The following is a 19,777-nucleotide window of genomic DNA, read 5'->3' on the forward strand; positions in this document are numbered from 1 at the left end:
CAGTCTCAGCTGAGGCCCAGAGTTGCAACCCCTCCCACATGCATGCACACTCTCACAATCACTTGCACCCCCTCCCACATGCTCCCACATGCATGCACACTCTCACAATCACTTGAGAAGCTCTCACTCTTCTGAACTCCCACAGGCTTTCTGCTGGACCCTCGAATTCTGGACTTAATTACATAGTAGGTAGTGTTACCTACTGTCATTTCATGACTGTTTATCTTGTTTCCAAAATAAGACTGAACCTTTTTCTCAAACAGGAACTGTATTTTGACCTATTGCTGTTATCTCTAAGTACACACACACACACACACACACACACACACACACACTACATAATTTTGTTTTTAATCACCTTGTCATACAAAGAAAACACTCAGGCATATGTTTATAAATAGATATCTTCAATTGCTTTCTTGTTGATGGTGTTAAAGTCTAAGGTTAGATCAAAATGGATAAGAGAGGATTATAGTTTTTCACTGATGGTTCCAGTCAACAGTAGCACTAATCATGTTCCCCATTCTGTCAGTGAGAGAATTGGGTGAAATCTGTTTGGAATCATAGCAAGGTGGGGGGGGGGGCTGTGTCTGTGATACTCATAACCCAGTGATAAACACACAATAGATGCTCAATAAAAATGGGTTAGGCAGGGCTATAACTCAGTGAGAAAGCACTTCTCTAGCATAGGCAAGACTTTAGATTGTATTCAGCTTCAGCACTAAGATAATAGAAGGTGCATCAGACAACTGGTCAGTGTGCAAGCTTCTCCTATCCCATACTCTAACCACAGAAGATGACCCCTATGCAAATGTCTATGGACACAAAAAGAGAACAGCTGACCTCCCCTGAGAGTAGTTCCTAAAAGAACAGACAGATGAGTTTTCCAGAACATGTTGTTCATGTCTCAAAATAAAATCCACCTCTCATTTCAGGGTGCATTTATTTTAGTGGTCAGGGGAAGGGTTTTGTAAAGAAAACAATGAATGAGCCCATATTGTGGGAACAAGAATTAAAATAAGCAGTGCCTTGCCATCTGCAGACATAGATGCCTTCCCATCCTGCTGCCTTTTGTGGGGCCCCATTCTGCTCTATCTGCTCCTCTTGTGCTTTAAAAATGTGGGGGGCAGGTCAGAGAGTGAGTCTGGGATAGCTATTGTCCTGCTAACAAAGCTTGCACGACATGCTTGGTACATAATGCACGCTGCCACACCAAAGCCCTGCTGTAACCCTATGATGGGGGCTGCCATCATTATCATCCTTTTATAGGAGACAATATTGGGAAAGTAGGATGGAGGACAGATAAGGTGATCTTGCACAAAGTGGCTGAGGAAAAGCCAGTTGAGTTGGGACAGAACAGAGAGCTGGGTTCTGACCAAATTTTCTCTGCCGAAGTGCTCTGGAACACCACGCCGGCTCTGTGTGCTTCTCTGGTCCTCGTGGTATTTCTAGAAACTGGAGGTGGGCAAGGAGGAGTGCGAAAAAGAGATATGGGGATGCATAGTCTTAAAAAAGCTCTCTCCCATCCCTCCCTGCCTCAAGTGAAGCGTTGTGTGGAGTAAGTAGAAATGGAGAGATGCCAACAAGCGGCAGAGTAGTCACAGCTTTTCCTAACTCGGTCCTCAAAACTCCCAATCTTCCAAGGTCAAGGACAGGGGTCCAAGATCGAAAAACAGTGTAGACATCAAGTAGTCAGGCTGGGGTAAATTGTCCATCCCACATCTCCAGGCTGTGTGAAACCAGACAAGAGAGTCAGCATCTCTGAGCTTCAGGTGCCTGATCTGTAAACATGGAGTAGTTAACAATGCATACCTCCTTGGTTTGCTCTGCAGATGGAGTGGATGGAGCTGAGAAGCAGCAGAACACACACTGAAACATTTGAATACCCACCAGTCTTATGTTGACTGTACTATTTACTGTCTTTAGATGGCAAATGCAACCAAAATACAGTATGCAAGCCTATACCCACGATTAGAATGGCAACATGGTATGGGTTGTACACTGAAAAAGATCCAGGCACTGGCATTCCCTCTGGTTTTTAATAACCATGGTGCCAGCAATATATCTTTCTCTATCCTCAGAAGTATGTATAGCACTGGGATAGACTTATTTCTTGTACCTTATCCCAAACCCCAGGCAGCGAAGGCACTGTTTCTCTACTTTGCAAGATTAGGACAAAGCTGCTCAAAATGTTCACACCTAATGGTCCTTTTCCTTCTCTATAGGCCTATTTCCTAAGAACATTCAGTTGTTTCTATGGTGACTCATGAGTCAATGGTTGTTTCCCAGAGTAATAACCTGTGTGTTAAATCAGACGGAGGAACCTCCTGGAGCTGATTTTGGACTGAAGGACTCTTCCACAACAAGCAGGAAGGTTTGGTATTTCATCCAAGGGCAGTTACTAAGAAGTAGAAGTATTTTATTAAAGGTGGTATCATCTACAAGAATGGAAGGTTCATTTTATTTGTGGTTGTTATTATTATTATTATTTATTATTTCATAATCCAACATGCCTGTGTTTTTTGTTTTCAGTTTCAACATTGATGCTTCCCACCAGGCTGCATTATTTACAGGTTTCATAGGTCCCTAGTTTCCTGCTCTTCCCAGAACTATAAGGCAGGACTCTCTGTGAAGAAACTAGAGACCCCAGGTCACAAAGACAGTCAGCAGCTCAGCTGAGACAGCAGGAAGACCCAGATCAGGATACTTCATAGATTTGCATGTGGCTCTCATGATCTTGACATACTGATTAGAAACTCATTCTCTGCAAGCTCATCTCGGAGCCAGGAAGAGAACTTTTCCATTCAGCAATAAGTGAATATGGTTCGAATGAGACACCTGGGGGTTGGTATCTAATTAAGGATATACACACACACAGGCACACTTACACACATGCATCTAAGAGTGTGTAGGCGACCACTATATATGTTATATATTAGAGATGCATGCTTATGCTTTGAATATATGACAGTTGTTTTCAAACCCAGTGCCTTGCACGATCAAGTACATCTCCACACAATATTTTTAGAACATTATCTAACAATGTCTACAAAATAAATTATTCATGCTTTTTTACTTGGCAATTCCTCTTTTGGTAATATGAAAATATCTATAGAAATGGAATTTCACAAATATATGGATGACAGTGTTTATGAAAATATTGTTCAGAGTAACTAAGAAAGTGTCTATGTGATCCATTAGGTCTTATGACTAGGGCCATTACAAAACAAGTAGAAAATGAAATTATATCCAAATGACTATGACATTTCCCTTCTTACAGAACTGAAGGGCTGTCTACCATGGGTTGCTATAGGAGCTAAATTACAGTGGAATATAGTTATTTGAAAGAACTCCTTAAAGGAACATCACCATCTCTCTAATGTGGGACTACAAGTGCACCTCCATTTGTTTATGTGTGGTGTAGGAGGACCTAGCAGAAAGGTATGTAGCTTGTTAACAATAGGCACCCAGGAGGAGGTTGGGCGTCCATGAAGGACAAAGGGAGAAGAGATGCCTGCTGTTTTCTTTGCTGGCATTTCAAAGTTTTCAATGGTTACAATATGCATATGTTAATTTGTGAAAAATAAGACTTGCCCCCACAATGACCATCAAAATCAAAACAAAAAACAACCCCCTACCAAAAACACCCAACAAAACAACAACAACAAAACCCTTTAAAAGTAAAGACATAAAATTCTCAAGTAAGTCTTCCAAATTCTTTTTGGGACTGTTCCTCAGTCAACACCATGAAAGCAGAAATATTCTTATTTTAGTTAAAAACCAGACACAGCATTGAAGAGGAGCGTGGAGTTGTCACTCTAAGCATTCTCAGAGCTAGTTAGATGTTGTGACTGTTTCACCATCCTAGTCTCTCTTTTTTCTTTATTTCTACTTTATTTATTTTTTTAATAATAACTGCATCGTTAGAAATACCAAGTTTAACATACACAAAGCCAGACAGCGAATTTCTATTCCCTGCCTTTTGAACACACCAGCAGGAAAAGAACTGCTGAGTGCAGATACCTTGCTCCACTGTCTTGACTCTGGGAGTAACCCTGCTGAGCTGAGCACCGAGGAACATCCCCCCTACCCAAAGAGGGAGGCAAGCAGCCTGTGACACCAAACTGACTTGAGATGTCTCACCTTGTTCTCCTCATCCCAGAACTTGTAACTATAAATAGACCCCACCAGGAGACAGAACCAACTTTGGCAGGCAGGTCTGCTGGGGCATCAGAACCTGGCACTCTGAAGGCTGGCCTTGTTCCCCTGGGTTTCTTTCACCAGTCCTGACTCTCACTTGCAGAATGACAAGTGACAGAACTATGAACAGCAGAAGTCCTGGCCGTGATGGTGATGACCACAGAACTTCAACAATGATAAAACTTACTGTCGAAAGCACTAACTCAGCAGATCCTTCTGGGCTGTCACCATCGAGCTCTAAAATTCCAAGAGTACCATCCACAGCCATACACAATAGCTATAGCCCAGTACCAGGGTCCTCCTCAGATCCTATGTCCTTAATCCATCCTACTTTAGGAGCCAGTGAGAAGGCAAAAGAGACTGACTTACCAAGCCAACTTCTGTTTAAGTACACAGACACAAACACGGGAGGGACTGTGAAGAAATCTACTACAGAATTCACTTCCAGCCAGAACCAGAGCTTATCGTTGGCTGCAATAAACTGGGGAGAAAGAAAAATAAGACAGAAAAACAAAATGAGAAGCATGGTGTCAGCCTTTTGTCAACTGATAAATGTTGAGTTTATGTGGGGTCTGGAGGGTGACATTCTGTTCTTCTCCTGTTTTCCTGTATGTCAGTCACTAGCTTGTTTGGGTTTAGAAAGTGACCATATGCCACATTAGCCTTGGAGATTGATCAGGCAATATAATTTCCTGTGGTTCCTGACAGCCTCATGGAGAAGGCTGACTAATCTCACTTTCCTTGGTCTCTCTAATATAAATCTGCCTATTGAATAAAGCACACATATATGCACTCACACGTATGTCTGCAATTCAGATTTCATACAGAACTCTTCATGAGTACCATCTAGTATGAATCCCCAAATCTCTCCAGCCTTCACCCCTGTTTGGCTCTGACAGTTGCAATCTCAACATTGCTAAATATAAATTGGTGAGCTTAAGATACTTTTTTTTCCAATTTACCTTTTAATAAAAACACCACATTCATGTTTGAATAGAGGACTGAGAAACACTGAGTCAGTGGAAGTATCATTGTTTCAAACCCCTTCCTTGAACTAAAATAAGCACATATTACAGAAAATGCCCAGCTAAGCAATGAGCTTTCACGTAGACCCCAAACTAGAAAGGTTTGTTATCCACCATGGAGTCCTCAGACTTCACCTTGCCTAGGAAGAGCAGCCATGGGTAACATGTCAGCCTTGAGTTTCAGATTTTCACACCCCACTGTGGTACTACTGAGAGATGCTGCCAGCCAAACTTACCCGCAAGCCAAAGTAGAGAAGGAAGAACACGTTGAAAGCCATGTCGATCTGTAATGTGAAATCTTTGTAGAAATTCTGGCAGGATTCTATTGGGCTATTAGACGGGAAGAAGAAAAAGCAAGAGGTAAATAAGAGACAAAGAAAACAATATCACAGCTTCCACAAGGCTGAGAAATGATATATGGAGTAGAGGACAAAATACATTTGGTCTTTTTACCCCTTGTGACCATCAAGCAAGCATTGCCAATGGGCTTTCCATTCAACCATTCAGCGTCTTGTTCTTTAATTTGCTGGTGGGGTGGTAATTTTAGATACTATTTTTTAATCATCATTCAACAGTTGATCTAAGACTTGAAAGAGGTCCATGCATACTCCTTGGAGGAAGGACAAGCAGGAAGGACTACCAAATTCCTTGATTTCACATTAACCCTTAAAGAACTGATTTCTTCAATTGAAAGAACTCATAATAAGGCTAAAATCTATGCCCTCCAGCCCATTAGAAGTGGGGCCCATTTTCTAGCAGCTATGTCTGGATCTAATAAAAGCCATTAGCAGATTTGTAGAGGACCCAGGAGCATCTCAAGAAAGTTTTGGAAGAGTGGATACTGTTCTAGCTAGACTAAGCATAGAATTCATGCATGGTACTCTGCACTCAGGAAGGAAACAATGTTCAACAATAAAATTCAAGATCATTAAATTAATGCATGGAAGCAGTACTCTAAGGGTTAATTTTGTTGGTTGTTGTAGTTGGCATGCAGGTTAATGGGCTTTGCTGTGTGTGTGCCAAGCAGCCAATGCGCATCCCCAGTACAGTCTACTTTGTTCAAGAGTCAGCAGTTCCAAAAGGTACTACTATACAAACTGGTACATGGCTTCCATGAGATTTCCCACAGCAAACTGATGAAAGCGATACTGTGTGAAAAGTCCCGAAGTCTGGGCCAGGTGGGAAGTATCAAAGTCGCACAGACATCTCAAAACTAGAAATGAAATCCCTGTATAATGCTGTCTGTAAGTAAAGGGGAGCACTCAGACGGTGAGGTGGGGAGGAGGGAGGGAAAAACGGAGAGACCCCTGGATCCTCCTTTAGATGGGAAGCAACATGGACCTCTCCCCCCAAGAGAGAGGGAGCTGGAGAGGTGCATCAGGAATGATATCTGAGCAGCATTGTCACTTTAGAAATCATTGCATAAGATACCAGTTAGTATAGTTGTACTTTAATCAGGGTGATGTTTGGCTGTTCAACAGGCAAGAGTCGGTGCAGCCTGGGGATGCAGGGCCCACTCAGAGGCACCATAAGTCAGTCTATGGGAGTTTCCAGTCATGTGACATGCACTGGCTTTCCCCATTCTTCATTTGGGATTACAAACCAAACATGCCCCTTGTCATGTTCCAAACCACTGATATGTGGTAACCCTCCACACACAAAGGCAGAGTAGCCTATTCTTGCATTTACAAAGTAAGCAGACTGAACAAAAGCAACAGAAAATGGTTGTTTTTACAAAGGAAATGACAACTGCTGAGTTCTCACTAAGGCAGGAAAAGTGAGAGGGAGACAGAATGGAATCTGGTTAGTCCAGTGCTGAAAGAGGCAAGAATAAAAGCTTACACAAAACAGTCTACCACTCCTCCCTCCTCCCAAGCATGCATTTAATGAAAACTAGGGCTTGTAGTTAACAAGGGACATGTCTGCAATTCTTAAGCTGTGGTGTGGTATTATCAAGAGCAAGAGTACAGTATGTTCCTAAAATATGCAAGGTTGACAGGAAAGATCTACTCTAGATCCCAAGGACCTTAAGTTGGCAGCAAACGTCTCTGTGGTAAGGGAATGACTGGCAGGATACACTATTGAAAATTAAGTGGTGTGTGTGTGTGTGTATGTGTGTGTGTGTGTGTGAGTGTGTGTGTGTGAGTGTGTGTGTGAGTGTGTGTGTGAGTGTGTGTGAGTGTGTGTGTGAGTGTGTGTGAGTGTGTGTGTGTGTGTGTGTGTGTAAGAGAACAAATGAATGAGATGCCGGAAATGTGTAGATAAGCATGGCACTCATGCGCTCCACTGTGCGAGCAGGAACTTAGCTTCTGCATTAGAAGTATATAGTCACCTATTTTGTTGTACGCACAGTCAAGGGAAACAAAGGAAAGTCTTAGGTCCAGGTTCATTAAGGAAAATCCATAATTACTTCATTAAGGCCAAGCAGTAAGCTCAATATTGCCTTCCCAATAGTCAACAATGGAGATATTGGTGTCATCTGGGGGAATCTCTGCTTTCTCTAGCACCCATTAATTCCATCAGTTTGTGGATTCATTTGGGGTTTCTTGGAAAAGATTGTTTCTGGACTGTGGTAGGTAGAGAGGTGGCATTTTAGAGTCACTGAGATTATTTTTGTTGTTGCTGTTCAACAAAAGTGGGGAGATATATTTAAAAAAGTATAAACAATCAGACCACAGCAATTCTTCTCCATTGTTCCTTGATTTTTGGTCCTTTCTTTCATTCTGATCCTTTCCATATTGCACAATGTACACGTGCAACAACGAGAAGCCTTTAATTTAAAGGATGCTCTGTTGGAAACCATGTCCCAACACTCCACAGCATTCACAGAAAGCAAAACAGAAAACATAACAGATCTTGTCATGGGTCATTGAAAAATACAGAATTGACTTAATCATCACCTTGTTACCATTCACTGAGTCCTACACTCTGAGCTAAAACAATAAAATAAATACTGTTCTGGTGTTTGGAGTGGCTGTTCCTCTGGCTGAGGTCCATCCTGAGCTATAGACAAGGTTGGGAAAAGGGGCAAGAGGTGAGAAATTCTGATACAAAAAAAAAAAAAAGATCTGAGCCTCTCAGAACTTAGGAGGAATCAGAGAATTCTGGGGATGTATTTTATATCCCTTTCAGCAATTACCCCCTGCCATAGTAGTGCCAGGAACAACACCCTGTATGGTGTCTGAAGTGCCAAGAGACCTATTTATCAGGATCCCTTCTGAGATAAATCCTCAGAGTGCCTACAGTTCATACTCTCACACAACCAGAGACCACAGAGTGGAGATGCCAAAACCCATTATTTCATTCCCCAAATGGAAACAATCCATGGAGTTCATTGATCTTTTAAAAGAAGAATCCATAACTCAACAACCAAAAGGTTGGCCTATCAGGATTTATTTTTCTCCCCAAGAGACTTTCTCTTAGTGATTATTACTCATTGCAGGAGGAAACCGAAATGGAAGCGCCTCTTTGGTCGTGTGTAAAGCAGCAGAGTTTCCTTGTCTACATCCACAGATGGCAGCAGGGAAACAGGGCTTCTATTTAAAACTACAAAGGAAAATGACTGTGAGTCACATTCTTAAATTTAGATTGCCATTCTGATGAGGCATGCCCACATCTGAAAAGGCTTTAGGTGAACATGCAATGCTGATTGGGGGTGGAGGGGTTAAGAATAGAAGGAAAAGACACCAGTTCGAACTGTGATAGCAGCAATCTGGCCAACCCTAACTCATTCTTAGTTAATGAGTAACTGGGTAAGTAGAGGATATAATTCTTGTATCTGATGGACTTTTTCATTCCTAGGTTCCCACCGTCTCTACAGATTGGGTGTGATATTGCAGTCTTGGGAACATTTAGTGTGCCGACCAGGAATCTAGAATTGAGGACCTTTCCAAAGACCACCACTAAAAAGCTCCTTCTGATAGGACATATGCAATATAGGACAGGCCTGAAATACAAACTTGAAAGCACATGCTTAACATATAGTTGTCTCCAGAGGAGAGGAGATTAGATTTTCTGTGGAAAAATGAATCTCTTTCTACATCTACTAAATAATAAAATTTCTGGTATGGATACCCTTGAGCATGATGATTCCATAGATAGAACTCTCTGGACGTGACTTTGGAACTTGTCAAAGAGTAAACAGGAGCCTTCCTGACTTTTCCTTCCAAAGGGCACCCCGTGAAATCCAGCATCATCTTGAAGGGGGAAGTACTGACCCTTCTCTTAAGCCTCCATACCTCTCCTTCTATGCCCAGACTCTGTTTTTCTACCTCCTGCCTTTGGCTGCCCAACTCCATAATGCTATTTCTTCCATTCTGTGCTTCTCAGACTCTGACCTGCACCTGGAGGCCATTGCTAAAGCTTGCTAGGCCTCACTCCAGTTTCTGATCCACTCCTCTGGATTAGGGGTCTAACCTTTTGCTTTTCTCCCAATCTCCGAAATTCCTCTGATGCTGTTGTTCGGGGACCCCACTTTGATAACCATGACTTCTGGTGAATTTCCTAGCAACTGTGTACTAATTAGAGGTACCATTGCTCAAGAAGACTTCCATTAAGACCTGAACAGAGATGATTAAGAGTCTAAGGTAGCCTCTCTACTATTGGTTAGATTGCAAGTTGGTATCAACCTTGTAGATGCAAGCTAAATAAATCTTTTCCTCCCCCGGAAAAAAAAGAGAGTTTGAGTCTATCCTTAGACAACCAGCTGCATATCACTTTACTAATTGCTAAGATCAAGGCTTTGAACAGATATTTTCAGTTTCAGATATGGACAAGAGGAAAAGGATTAAAAAGATACAGGGGTATAACACTACCTTACACATTTCAACAATGGATGCTCCAATTAACAATCAGAGTACCCACCGAATACAATCTCAGTTCTAGATTAAAAGGGAAAACGATGAAATCCAGATGTGGAAGGGTGGAAGGGGTGGTGGTTTACAGGGAATAAGGAAATGGTAAGCAGTTTAGGAACACAACAAGCATTCAGGATGGTGTAATAGGGAAGGGACTGGTGGAGAATCATAGTAACACTTTGTGCAATAATTTCTAAAATTCAAATTCTCCCCACTATTGAAGGCTAGTTCCTTTTAAAATTCAATGGGGCCCTCTCAGTCCCCACCAGGATTATGGACCACCAGAGGTCAGACTTAAGGCACTGCAGACATAAATCAACTCGATACGCTTAATGATAGTAGACTCTACTCCTCCGGCCCACCTCTGCAATGCTGCTGGATTAATCTAATTAAAAGATGTCATTCATGGAGCCTTAGGGACCCCTCTGTTACAAATATCAACTCTGAGCCTAAGCCCAGATGTGAAGAAACTCCAAAAACCTACAGTTATTTTTGTTTGCTTTTTTTCTTTTTGGCGGGGTGGGGGGGGTGCTTCTTGCTTTAGGTCAGAACCTTTGCTACCTAAGGCTGATGCTGTTATTCCTTCAGGAATGAGACCCAAATATTGACAACTCTAAATCTGTGCTGTTGCTATGACCTATTCAAGCATTCTACCCCTTTTGTGTCCAAACTGTGGACAACCTTCAAGGCCAGCCTAAAAGCTGGATAACCTGCATCTTTGTATACAGATAACTTGTATACAGATAGTCTATACCCTTACAGATCTTCCTTCATCTATGAGTTTCTTTCTTACTTTTTAAAAATGGATGTTAGAGCATACACTTAAAAATATTTATTCATTATTATTTTGTCCATGGGTATTTTGCCTACTTTTGTATCTGTGTACCATGTGGTGCATGTGTTGCCTGTAGAGGCCAGAATATGGCACCGGATCGCTAGGAACTAGAATCTCAGATGGTTATTAGCTGCCATTAGGGTGCTAGAAATTGGAGCCAGGTTCATCGGAAAAGCAGCCAGTGTTCCTAACCACTGGGCTGTCCCTCCAGCCCCTCACAGGTGGATTTCTACAGCTCTGAGATTGGAAAACGCCTCATTCAGCTCATGCTCCAGTTTTCTTCAATTCAACTGTATAGCATTTACACACATTAATGAATTTGATCTTCACAAGAGGATGACATAAAAGATGTATTTGTTAAAATCTTTGATTTACAAACAAAAAAATCAGAGACTTCAATATCTGTCCAAGTTCATATAACTGAGTGGTTGAGTTGAGATGAGGATCAAGAAGCCTTCTTGTAATCTCATATTACCTTTCCAGTGCAATGCTTTCTCCTCGGAAAGGCAGATATGTAAGACACAGTATCCAGTATCAACAGAGCATCCCAAGAGGCTCATCAAAAAACAAGGGGGTAGGTAGACTGATGGACTGCTGAGGTCAAACTACCCTCACAAGACTTCATGTGTATGTGGGTTGTCTGGGAAGATCCAGAGGAAGCTGGCCTGTCTAAACTATATCCAACATTGTTCCGTCAAAGTGGGCATATGGGATGTTAATCATTCCAAGAAGTCCTCCCTGGGACTCCAGTGTTTTTGGAAACAGAAATGTTCTACTTGTAGAAAGAATGCCATACCACTTATATACTTACATAGGACTAGTGTCTAGTCATCCTCCTGAAAACTATTGCAATTTATAGTCAGTCTGTCTGTCTTTCTCTTTAAAACATATGCTTTATCCCGCAAAAAAGGAAAGAAGATCAATAGTTCAAGGCAATCTTTGGGTACTTACTGAATTAAATGACTCCGAGGGCTACATGAGACCCTGTCACCAAAAGCCAAGCAAAATAAATATAGTAAAAGCTGATAATATTTGAACTCCTGAATACTCCTTCCTAACTATGGACTGGGGGATTAATAAACTTTCCATACCATTTAATTTAATCAAAGCAAAAGAAAAGATGACATCATTTAGACATAGATTCGATAGAACTCATCTTCAGCCAATGGGGAGTATTGGTCTCACTAATGTGAAGCTTTTTCTTGGTAATGTCTGTATGTATTGGTCAAAATAAGTGCCTAACTTTACCCGTGTACTAATTAGGGTGATATATACCTGAATATCCAGGCTATTAAGACTAACTTTAACAGTAAAGGAAGTCTTTGTTGTGTACTCCAAACTATAAATCAGTGTTATTCACATAACTTTGGGTCTCAAAAGATGTCTGAAGAACTCATAACAATAATGGAACTAGTATGAGTAACAAGATGCTAATTAATCATTGAAATGGCTTACATCTCTATGTGGACCATTGCCTTTTAAACTGGACAGCATCTCAGGTCCTGAATGACCTAAGTTATACCTGTCTCTGTATCTTTTTATTTTTCTTAATTCTCCCTCTTGAGCACCTGGTCAGAGTTATGCACATAAGTTTGAGAAATGACTTAACAGTTGACAACACTTGTTGATCTCAAGAAGACAGGTGTTCGGTTCCCAGAACCCACATGGAGACTAATAACTGTCTGTAACTCCAGTTTCAGAGAATACAAACCCTCCTCTGGTCCTCTGGTCTTCACGAGCACTGCATGCATGCCTATGGTGCACAAACATACATGCAGGCAAAAAAACTCAGACACATAAAGTAAAGGCAAATAAATCTTTAAAAAAACCCAAAAAGTCTATTTTTACAATATCAGGGTGGGGCAACCATTCAACAAAACCAAAAAGTTTATTTTTACTGTGTCAGGGTGGGCCATACATTCAATAAGTGCTATAGTTTATCTTCTTTTTTAACACACAAAATCAAGTCTCTTCTGTCCATTTACACTGGGACTTCATCAAAGAACATATTTAAGGCAGATGTCTCCTAGGCCACTATCTTTGACAGGTCTGCTGTGATCAATGATTGATCAAAGCTAATGATAACTCATCCAATAGGCTCTTTGTTTAATCCCAAAGCATTTTTCTTAGAGATTGCACTTGTTTTGCATTTTTCCTAAAGGACATTGCATTTGTTTCCATGTAAACAGAAAACACTCTTTGTTACGCATAGTATTGACTTACCATGATGACAAGCCTACTTGTTAAATGGCTTTATCGGGAAGTCCTTAGCAATGGTTAGTGTCGATAATTTATTCATCTTCCTGACAATAGCTTTTAATTATGTCAGTGCTCAAATAATAAGATGGGATTCAATAGCAGTAAACACATAAATCATCTGAATTGTGCTGAGATGAACAGGGTGACAGGTGAACCCCCCCCCCCCCCCGTTGAGTCCTTCTGTGCTCTGTAATCTTGAGCTCTGAGCAATAATGACAGCAGTGGATCTCAGCTTTTGCATAGCACAGGGTGTCTACCTGAGTAATTAGTCCTAAGAATAAAGCATTCTTCTAGGAGACAAAGAAAATGACACAGATTGCTGATAAAGAGACAAAACATGTCAGTTTCTTACACCCTGAATTTCTCAATGAAATACACAAATGATGTGTTATCACAAAACTCAGGTGGTAAGAGCCTTGCTATTTTCTAATAGAACCTTTTAACATTCTCTATACAAAAAAAATGTAGTGTCTGTGCTGGTCAGTTTTTGTCAATGTGACATAGACATATCTAAGAAAAAAACCTCAATGGAGGAACTGTTGCCACCAGATTGGCCTATGGATATGCCATGGAAGCATTTTCTAAATTACTGATTGATGTAGGAAATCCCAAACCACTGTGGGCAGGGCCATTCCCCGGGCAGATGGGCCTGAGCTGTATAAGAAAGCTAGCAAAACAATCCAGGGGAAGCAAGCCTGTAGATGCATTCCTCCATGATCTCTGCTTCTATCCCCTCCACATTCCTGCTGGAGCTCCTGCCCTGAATTCCCCTCATGATGAGCTGTAACCTGTAAGTTGGAAAAAACAAAAAACAACAACAAAAAACAACCCTTTCCTCCCCAAGCTTCATTTTGGTTGGCTATAAAGAAGAAAACAAGAAGAGTGTCTTATCTGTGTTTATATTTACTCTCATTTTATATGCAAATGCTCCTGAATATTTTAAAGCCAAAACATGTACATCACAAGTCAACCTCATCAGCAATGGGCAATTGGGTTGTTTTCAAGTTGGGCAGATGACTCAAAATCCTAGCTCTATTGCCTATGACCTATATTGAGTTGTTGAAGCAACATGATCTTGCCAAGCCTTGTTTGTCTTATCTGTAAACTGGGGATAGGGACATTAAACTTAAAGGCTCTGTAAGGAGAAAACTGGTTGCCTATGCATTCAATCAAAAATTCTTATATTTATGACTAAGTAATAGTCGTGATGACAGTTGTAACTGCCAATGGGAAATGCCCACAAAGGCAATGAAAACTGAGAGGATTAGTAATCTCTATGCTCCTCTGTTTCCCCTCTTCTGTCTACATTGCTGAACCCTTATAAAAAACTCTGATGTGAGTCAGTTCACATAGTCAGCAGGGTATGCAGCAAGCCCTTGACTGGAGAGCTCACACAGTGAGAATCTATATGTCAGAATATCAACTCAGACACAATTTAAAAACAAACATGGGAAAATGGTATTCCCAGAAAGACAGCCATGCAGTGTCATAAATACTAAATAATTAACCAAGATTTCTTAACTGTGAAAGCATGAGTCACGTTAATGAGCGGCTCGTGGGAGGCTGGACACTCTTCCTCATACATTTCGACTCCATTTGCCCTGTTGGATTCGTGTGCATGTGGAGGGATGAACCAGCCAAACACTTCGTAAATAATCATTTCTAGCTGCACTCCCATAAATGCATTTTTTTCACTGTTGGAATCCTGAATTGATGTCCAAGACAACCTACCCACTAATGCTTATTTTCTCTAGCTTGACTACAGACTACAATTATTTCAATCACAGTTGTTACCAGAGTGGAATTAGTGTTCATATTTGCCAGCAACTTTTATGTAATAAATCAGAGTTAAGCTATTACATAAAAACAGTGTCTTGCCACACAAGTGCTGCTCGCTGCATTTTACCAAATGGTCAGTGAAATCACAACGGATACACTCTGGTCACCCACTTCCCTGCCTCCACGCATTCTAGCCATCTCCTCTTTCACAGCAGAGTCTCATTTGTCTAGAAGTAGAGCCATATAAAGGAGACTATTTAGTTTGTACTAAATGGATCTTCACTCTGATGTGTATTCCAGATATGGATGGGAGCTCTTCAAGAAAGAGCTATATATAGGTATGGGTAGCAGGTACAAAAAAAGGCATGTGCACATACATGCCCAGAGCCCTGCAGCATAGACATGTGTTCTACCCCAACCCCAACTCCAGCTTTGGTCTATCTACCAAATGGGATAGTTGAGGCAAGGTAAAATAGGGGAAACAGAGGCCAGAAAAAAGTCCCAGATCAGGACAAAGAGCTTGGAACTCAGACATACAGACTGGCATGTGGTGGGTTAGGGTAGGACACTGCCCACTGAGTCCACGCTTCCTCTTACGCCTGCCTTGGACAAGAGATACACTGACCAGGGCAAGAGGATCCATGAAACTACTGTGCTTTCTGCTGCCATGGCTTTCTCTCTAGACATTAAATGTCACACATGTATTAAGAGGTTCACAGATAATCATCCCTAAATAGTGACAACCAGTAGGCAGCCACACTGGTAAGCAATGTCCTGGGGTCAATGTTCATAAAGAAAACAGCCTGGAAAAGAAAGAAGAATTTCAAGTTTCAAGGGTATCAATGCTGCTCAAATAAACTCTCGCATTAATATAGGAAGTAGAAGGAAAACAGGATCCAGCCACACATTAAAAGCAGTACAGGAGGGCAAGTTTGACAAGGTGTGCTGGCATTTCCTCTCATCATCTATGACTTCCAGCTGTTATTTATTATAAGCAGTGGTCAAAACAATTCTCTGTGATCCCTCTCTAGATCTTGGACTCTGCCACATGGAGGTTGTTACTTAGGTCCTCTCCCCTGCCCTTGAGACATTGCCTTTGCCCTCCGACTCTGATGTTCCCCACAAGGACTTAGAGTGAAAAGCTCAACTAACCCCATAGTTCCAATCCTGATGTCTCTCAAACACGTGCACACTTGAGCAGTCTACTCAAGGTCTATACCAACAAAAACCTTCAGTGCTGATGGTCTGCCTTGCACTAATGTTAGGAGCCCCGGTAGCATCAGGCACTGGCAACAGCAGTTCCCTTTATCTGCTGTTTTTCCTTGAAGAATAAAAAAGCAATAACCACACTAATGGATGGTGATAGCTTGGTTTGTGGTATCCTGAGATTGTTTTGTTACTGGGGATTTTTTTCTAAGACCCCGGGAGAGGGGAGAGACCTGGCACCAGTCTTGTTGACATCTAGCATAGAAAACAATTATACCTTTATTGTACAAGGAAATAAAATAGCTGTGTGTTAGCTATGTCTTTGGCTGACAGCAAAGGCTTGGATGTTTTGTTAAGTATTTTCCTATTTAGGAGTTTTGCACAGGGCCCGCAGCATCACAGCCAAAAAGCACAATCTGAGATGTTGCTGATTAGTGGTCATGAATCTGCTGAGCACAGGGAAGGGACAGTAATTTCTTAGGAATGTCATAAAGCAACCACCTCGGCAGTAGAGACTTAGAAAACTATGGGAGATCAGTGGAACAAGTTACCTTCAGAATCAAAGTACCCTCATTAACAGAGCCAAGGGAATTTCTTAGTAAACCCTATACTTACACAATCATATCCCCCGAGTATATGTTCTTTTTATCGACTTCATGAAATTAATGTGTTAGTTCTGGGAATAATTCCTTCCCTTCATATTTTTTCTTTCTCCCTTGCTGCTGGTTTTCAGTGGAAGTCATTTCTTTATCAAAATTCAGTTTTATCTCTTCAAGCCATAGAAATAACTCTTACCATGGTCTCAATGGTGTTCACTCAGCTTCTGGATCTAAATTTGGAGAGGAGCGTTGAGAACTGAAAGCAGCGAGCTTCCTCCTGCTGCTTCTCCTTGTAGTGTTATTGCTGCCTCTGATTTCTCTTTAGTGTTGTTTTCTCTGTCTCTTTGAAAGAGCAGCAGTGTGGTCTGAGGGGGCCTCAGGAGTGGTGTCCTTGGTTCCTGTGAATGGACACTCTCATCCCCACTCTGTCCCACCTCTGTGACAGGAAGCACTGTGTGTTTCCAGGAACAAAGAGAACTATTTCCTTTTGGAAGAACCTCTCAGAGGGACTCAGATGTCTGAATAAAACTGTTCATAATGGTGAGCACTTCAGCATCACCTGCCTACCCAGGGCCGTCCTCTTCTCCACCAAGCTCCTTTCAGAAAGGAAAATATACTCACTTCAAGGATCTCTTCAGTGGGGACCCAAAGAACATGTTTGGAAGTCTAAGCAAAGTCTATTTCAGTGAGGTGAATAGCGTATGTCTAATAGAATGGGGAGAAATGGAGGTAAGAAGGGGCTTCACTCCCAAAGGGGGAAAGCAGAGGCAAGAGGCCTTCAGTTTTGTCTACTTTAACTGCTGAATTGCATCATTGTAGACTAAGTATGCTGGCAAGATACTACTATGGGGCTCTTCCCTCCCACAGAGAGATTATCAGAGCTGGCTAACACTCCACCTTTCATTTTCCTGCACTGACAGTCAGTTTGTCTACAACTTAAAATACCTACTTAAGAGAAATAACACCAACTACAGATCCAGCAAGATTCCAGCAGTTAGATTTTACAAAAGTCCATCCCGAGAACACATGACAGATAGATGTTTGACAATAACAATTTAAAAAAAAGAATTAAAAGTGCTTTTAAAGAAAGTCATCATCATCTCTATGGTAAAGATGCATTGCAACAGGGAGAGAAAAGGATCACAGTTATCAGTCAATAATGCTGAGTACACTGCCAACATGCTTCAATGAATATAAATATCCTTTATAGTGCTATCCTTTTATATATTTTCAAGTTACAATAAACTATGTGAAAGGCAAATAATTGCATTTCTTGGGAGGAATTTATCTTACAAGGTGGTTTTTATTAAGTCTATATATTTATCTGATCTAAGCAAAACCAAAATAGGAAACATTGAACCAAAATAAAAGACACTGTTCAGGAAGCCATGAGACGAAGTGGGACCCCTGGGGACTGTGAGCACATCCACGCTGAGTTGGGAAGGCACAGAACTGACCATCAGGTAAGCTGCTACTTAGAAATGGACCCTATACTCTAAACTCCTGATCATGAGCCTTATAGCCTAACATGAGACTTTGTTATCTTTCCTAGTGCTCCAGTCTTGAATGTTTGTGAACTGGAGTGCCTTTGGGAAATATCAACAAACTGTGGGCCTACAAGGATTTCCAGGAAGAATCATATACCCCAAGTCTTCAGTGTATCAGAAAGCTCCCTGCTGTAATTCCATGCGTGTGCCCAGTGCTTGCTACATTCAGAGTTACCAAGAAAAGCATGTCGCATGCATGGGCAGTGCAGGGAAAGGATCTGGTTAACCTGGAGGCGACAACCAGAAGGGTGAGGTTGCAGCATGCAATGAAAATCACATGTGGCCTTGGCTGCCATGCAGAAAAACCTACATCAAAGAGTCTGCTGTGCGGCTCCTGGGTGAGAGTCGGTATGAGAGAGGCAAGTTATTTCAGCAGTGACAGACATGGGCAGAAAAGGTTCAAACCACTGTAAACAGAACACCATACAGAGCACTGGCATCTCACACAAGAAGTGGCAGCTTTGGGGCCCAGGTGCGGGGAGAGACAGGAAGGGAACACAGACTGATAAGATGGTTTCCTTGGCCAGCCCTCCATATGCATGTGTTTTTATACAGTGTTTTTCTATTTGCGAGATAACATCATTGCATCTGCCATGATTGTTTAGATGCGCTGAGTATCTGGGAGGAGCAAGATACTGGTGACATGAAGATACACACCTGTCAGGATTTCCTGTTGGGATAGTTTATTTCGGGAGCAGTGCTGAGGTTAGGTAGATAAACAGGAGGCAGTTAAGCACCAACACCCTTCACACTATGGTTTCAGAGTTCATGGGGAACCTCCAGGCAGAACAAACTGTGGAGAGCCCAGAGCTTGTGAAGCCAACGTCACATCTAAAAGCCACCTATGGCCCCTTAATTTCAACCTACTCCCAGTGGAGCCATTTTTTTCTAACACCACATTCAGAGAATGGAACCTTAGACAGAGGTGAGATGCCTTGATATATTATTTTAATAGAAGTGATCAGCAAACAACTAAACACTTGAAACATTAAGGTTCTTTCTGTTCCTCATCTCTCTGTCTCTGTCTCTCCATCTCTGTCTCTCTGTTTCTGTCTCTTCATCTCTGTGAGTATATACCTGTGCATTCTTTTCTGTGGAGGCCAGAGGACCTTGGGTGATGTTCCTCAGAGACTATCCACCTTTTTGAGACAGGCTCTCTCTTTAGGCTGCAACTCACCCGGTACGATAGGCTGACTGGCTAGTGAGCCCCAAGATCTGCCTGTTTCTCCCACTCCCCTGTACTGGGATTTTAAAGACATAACATCAAGTCCATTTTTTAAAATGTGGGTTCATGGTGACCATTTTCAAGGCAAGCACTTAGAAGTCTTTCTTCAGAGAATGATAGCAGCATTGATTGTGGGGGGCGGGCATCAAGCTCCCTTCAAATGTCAACGCAAGCTGACGAGTGCCGTCTAACTGCCTGCCCCACGGACTCCTGCTCCTTTTTTCCTGCCTGTTCTGCTGATTTCAA

The 19,777-nt window shown here is 41.7% G+C and overlaps 1 protein-coding gene and 1 non-coding gene across 33 annotated transcripts in view; both read right to left on the reverse strand.

The window, feature by feature from the left end:
• The window catches only part of Kcnma1 (potassium calcium-activated channel subfamily M alpha 1), a 688,790-nt gene that overhangs the window by 274,920 nt on the left and 394,093 nt on the right, over positions 1–19,777 (reverse strand). For all 32 annotated transcript variants that reach the window (XM_005083504.4, XM_005083494.4, XM_013123140.3 and 29 more), the window contains exons 4-5: positions 5,462–5,555; positions 4,570–4,681 (exon numbers count right to left, since the gene is read on the reverse strand). In XM_005083504.4, coding sequence (XP_005083561.1) covers positions 4,570–4,681; positions 5,462–5,555 — 206 coding nt within the window. The remainder of the gene's footprint in view (positions 1–4,569; positions 4,682–5,461; positions 5,556–19,777) is intronic.
• Positions 3,914–4,029, reverse strand: LOC121136184. Its single transcript, XR_005873299.1, has one exon. It is a non-coding gene; the product is annotated as a small nucleolar RNA SNORA8 (small nucleolar RNA).

The sequence above is a fragment of the Mesocricetus auratus genome, unplaced genomic scaffold (assembly GCF_017639785.1).
Source record: "Mesocricetus auratus isolate SY011 unplaced genomic scaffold, BCM_Maur_2.0 Super-Scaffold_100053, whole genome shotgun sequence".
In the NCBI taxonomy this organism is placed as follows: domain Eukaryota; kingdom Metazoa; phylum Chordata; class Mammalia; order Rodentia; family Cricetidae; genus Mesocricetus; species Mesocricetus auratus.